This window comes from Pituophis catenifer, unplaced genomic scaffold (genome assembly GCF_029215685.1).
Source record: "Pituophis catenifer annectens isolate HBS135680 unplaced genomic scaffold, rPitCat1.0.hap2 SCAF_17, whole genome shotgun sequence".
NCBI classification, from domain to species: Eukaryota; Metazoa; Chordata; class Lepidosauria; order Squamata; family Colubridae; genus Pituophis; species Pituophis catenifer.
In genome coordinates, this window is record NW_027256897.1 from 4877736 (window position 1) to 4881094 (window position 3359).

At 48.1% G+C, this 3359-nt stretch overlaps 1 protein-coding gene across 1 annotated transcript in view; it reads left to right on the plus strand.

Moving 5' to 3' along the window:
* The first annotated feature begins 278 nt into the window (after positions 1 to 278).
* Positions 279 to 3359, plus strand: part of FPGS (folylpolyglutamate synthase) — a 21850-nt gene continuing 18769 nt past the window's right edge. The window contains exons 1-3 of the mRNA XM_070955551.1: positions 279 to 464; positions 615 to 710; positions 2390 to 2443. Of these exons, the coding sequence (XP_070811652.1) occupies positions 300 to 464; positions 615 to 710; positions 2390 to 2443 (315 nt within the window). The 5' untranslated portion in view covers positions 279 to 299. The remainder of the gene's footprint in view (positions 465 to 614; positions 711 to 2389; positions 2444 to 3359) is intronic.

The window sequence follows — 3359 nt, forward strand, 5'->3', positions numbered from 1 at the left end:
TATCCATTTTGCAACCCAATCTTCTCCTCTCGGTGTTTGGTGATTCTCCCATCTTGGTCCGTGCCCCTTCAATTCCCACAGGCAATATGGCTTCTCCATCTTTCCCTTTTTTTAGCTCGACGTCCACCAAACCCAATCCGAACAAATTTCAAGGTTCATTCCCATGCGAACCTTGGTGCCTTTTACCTTAGATGTTTGTCAAAGGTTGTGTTTGCTCAGAGAGGGAAGGAAAGCTGGCCCTATCTCACCCACTTACAACATTCATAGAGACAGGACGACGGACGGACTCCGGATAGTAAATGTCTAGCAGGGCTGGATCGCGGATGTCCTGCATTCTAGCCATGGAGGCCCCCAAAATTTGCAAGGAAGGATCTTGCAATAAACGGGATTTTTCTCCCGCTTCTGAAAAGACCGTCGTGTGCAAAACAAAACCGGAATCCCAGGCCAATTTCTTCTTATTTCAGGTGTCCTTTTTATGGGGATGGAGGGGTGGTGGCGATCAGGGAAAGTTTGAGAGATTCTTAAGAGGAGTTTGGGAGTTTAGACCGTTTCCTTTCTCTAACGGAAGGACCAAAAAAAAAAAAACCTCACATCCCGCCTGCTTGCAATTCCAGGATGCCATTCGGACTTTGAATACTCAGCGAGAACGAGGAGACCCCCAGCTGCAATTGCAAGCGATGGCTGGGTTCTTGGAACGGACCGGCTTGAAGGTAAAATGAGTTTTTTTTTTTAATTTGGGGCAGGGGCAGTGGTGAAATCCAATTTTATTTTACTACCGGTTCTGTGGGCATGGCATGGGAAGGATACTGCAAAATCCCCATTCCCTCTCCACTCCTGGGGAAGGATACTGCAAAATCCCCATTTCCTCTCCACTCCTGGGGAAGGATATTGCAAAATCCCCATTCCCTCCCCACTCCTGGGGGAAGGATATTGCAAAATCTCCATTCCCTTCCCATTCCAGGGGAAGGATTCTGCAAAATCCCCATTCCCTCCCCACTCCAGGGGAAGGATACTGCAAAATCCCCATTCCCTCCCCACTCCTGGGGGAAGGATATTGCAAAATCCCCATTCCCTCTCCACTCCCGGGGAAAGGATATTGCAAAATCTCCATTCCCTCCCCACTCCAGGGGAAGGATACTGCAAAATCCCCATTCTCTCCCCACTCCTGGGGGAAGGATATTGCAAAATCTCCATTCCCTTCCCATTCCAGGGGAAGGATATTGCAAAATCTCCATTCCCTTCCCATTCCAGGGGAAGGATATTGCAAAATCCCCATTTTCTCCCCACTCCTGGGGGAAGGATTCTGCAAAATCCCCATTCCCTCCCCACTCCTGGGGGAAGGATATTGCAAAATCTCCATTTCCTCCCCACTCCTGGGAAAGGATACTGCAAAATCCCCATTCTCTCCCCACTCCTGGGGGAAGGATATTGCAAAATCTCCATTCCCTTCCCATTCCAGGGGAAGGATATTGCAAAATCTCCATTTTCTCCCCACTCCAGGGGAAGGATTCTGCAAAATCCCCATTCCCTCCCCACTCCTGGGGGAAGGATATTGCAAAATATCCCACTCCCATAGAGAGGGGCTCTTCCGGGTGCCGTCGGCCAAACAATGCCGACTGGCGGCCCCCAGGGGGAGAGCCTTCTCTGTGGGGGCACCTACTATCTGGAACGAGCTTCCCCCGGAGATACGGAGGATTCCGGATCTGCGTACCTTCCGTCGCGCGCTCAAGACGTTCTTATTTCATCAAGCTGGCCTGACCTAAGTTTTTCCCCTTTTTAAATGGAAATTTTAAATTTGGTTTTAAATTATTGGGGTTTTAAATCTTCAGCCAAATTATTTAATTCGTTTTACTCTATTTTAAATTTTGTATTTATATGTTTTATTCTATGGCTGTTCACCGCCCTGAGTCCTTCGGGAGTAGGGCGGTATACAAATTCAATAAAATAAAATAAAATAAAAAATCTCCATTCACACCCCACACCAGGGGAAGGATTGTGCAAAATCCCCATTCCTTTCCCACTCCAGGGGAAGGATTCTGCAAAATCCCCATTCCTTTCCCACTCCTGGGGGAAGGATATTGCAAAATCTCCATTCCCACCCCACTCTGGGGCCAGCCAGAGATGCCATTTGCCGGTTCTCTGAACTGCTCAATATTTCCGCTACCGGTTCGCCAGAACCTGTTAGAAACTGCTGGATTTCACCCCTAGGCAGGGGCTTCCCTCATTCCATGTGATGGGGAAGTGAGGAATTCCATTTTTGAGGTTCTTGTGCTTTTTTGGGGGGGGGGGGAAACAGTGAGCGGAGGCAGGGTGGGATCTACCCTTCCTGGATTTCTGGTATGGGGTAACGATGCCAAAAGCAAAAACTAAACAGGGTTTCATCCGGCAGGTTGAAGACCTGGATCAACTCAACATCATTCATGTTACTGGGACAAAGGGCAAGGTAAGGGGGGGGGGACACAGGAGGGTTGAAGAGTTTTGAAATTTTATCAAGCGATGAGTAACAACAAATATGATGTCTGTGATAATCCCGTACGGGATTGTGGACATTACTGTGTTTCAAATAAATAAAACAAGGTAGAAAAGAAGAAAAGATAGAAAAGGAAGGGAAGGGAAGGGAAGGGAAGGGAAGGGAAGGGAAGGAAAGGAAAGGAAAGGAAAGGAAAGGAAAGGAAAGGAAAGGAAAGGAAAGGAAAGGAAAGGAAAGGAAAGGAAAGGAAAGGAAAGGAAAGGAAAGGAAAGAAGGAAAGGAAAGGGAAAGGGACAAAGGGAAGGAAGGAGAAGGAAAAGGAAGAGAAGAAGAGGGGGAAGGAAGGAAGAAAAAAGAAGGAAGGAGAACAGAAAGAAAGGGAAGGAAGGAAGGTAGGAGAAGGGAAAAGAAGGGAATGAGAGGGAAAAAGGGAAGGAAGAAAGGGATGGAGGAAAGGAAGGAAGGAGAAGGAAAAGGAAGAGAAGAAGGAGAGGGGAAAGGAAGGAAGGAAGGAAGGGGAACGGAACGGAAATAGAGGAGAGGGAGGAAGGGAAGGAAGGAAGGTAGGTAGGAGAAGGGGAAGAAAGGGAAGGAAGGAAGAAAGGGAGGGAGGGAAGGAAGGAAGGAGAAGGAAAGGAAGAGAAGAAGAGGGGAAAGGAAGAGGAAGGAAGGAGAACGGAACAGAAGGAGAGGAGAGGGAGGAAGGGAAGGAAGGAAGGTAGGTAGGAGAAGGGAAAAAAAGGGAAAAAGGGAAGGAAGAAAGGGAGGGAGGGAAGGAAGGAGATGGAAAAGGAAGAGAAGGAGAGGGGAAAGGAAGGAAGAAAAAGGAAGGAAGGGGAACAGAACAGAAGGATAGGAGAGGGAAAAAGGGAAGGAGGGAAGGAAGGAC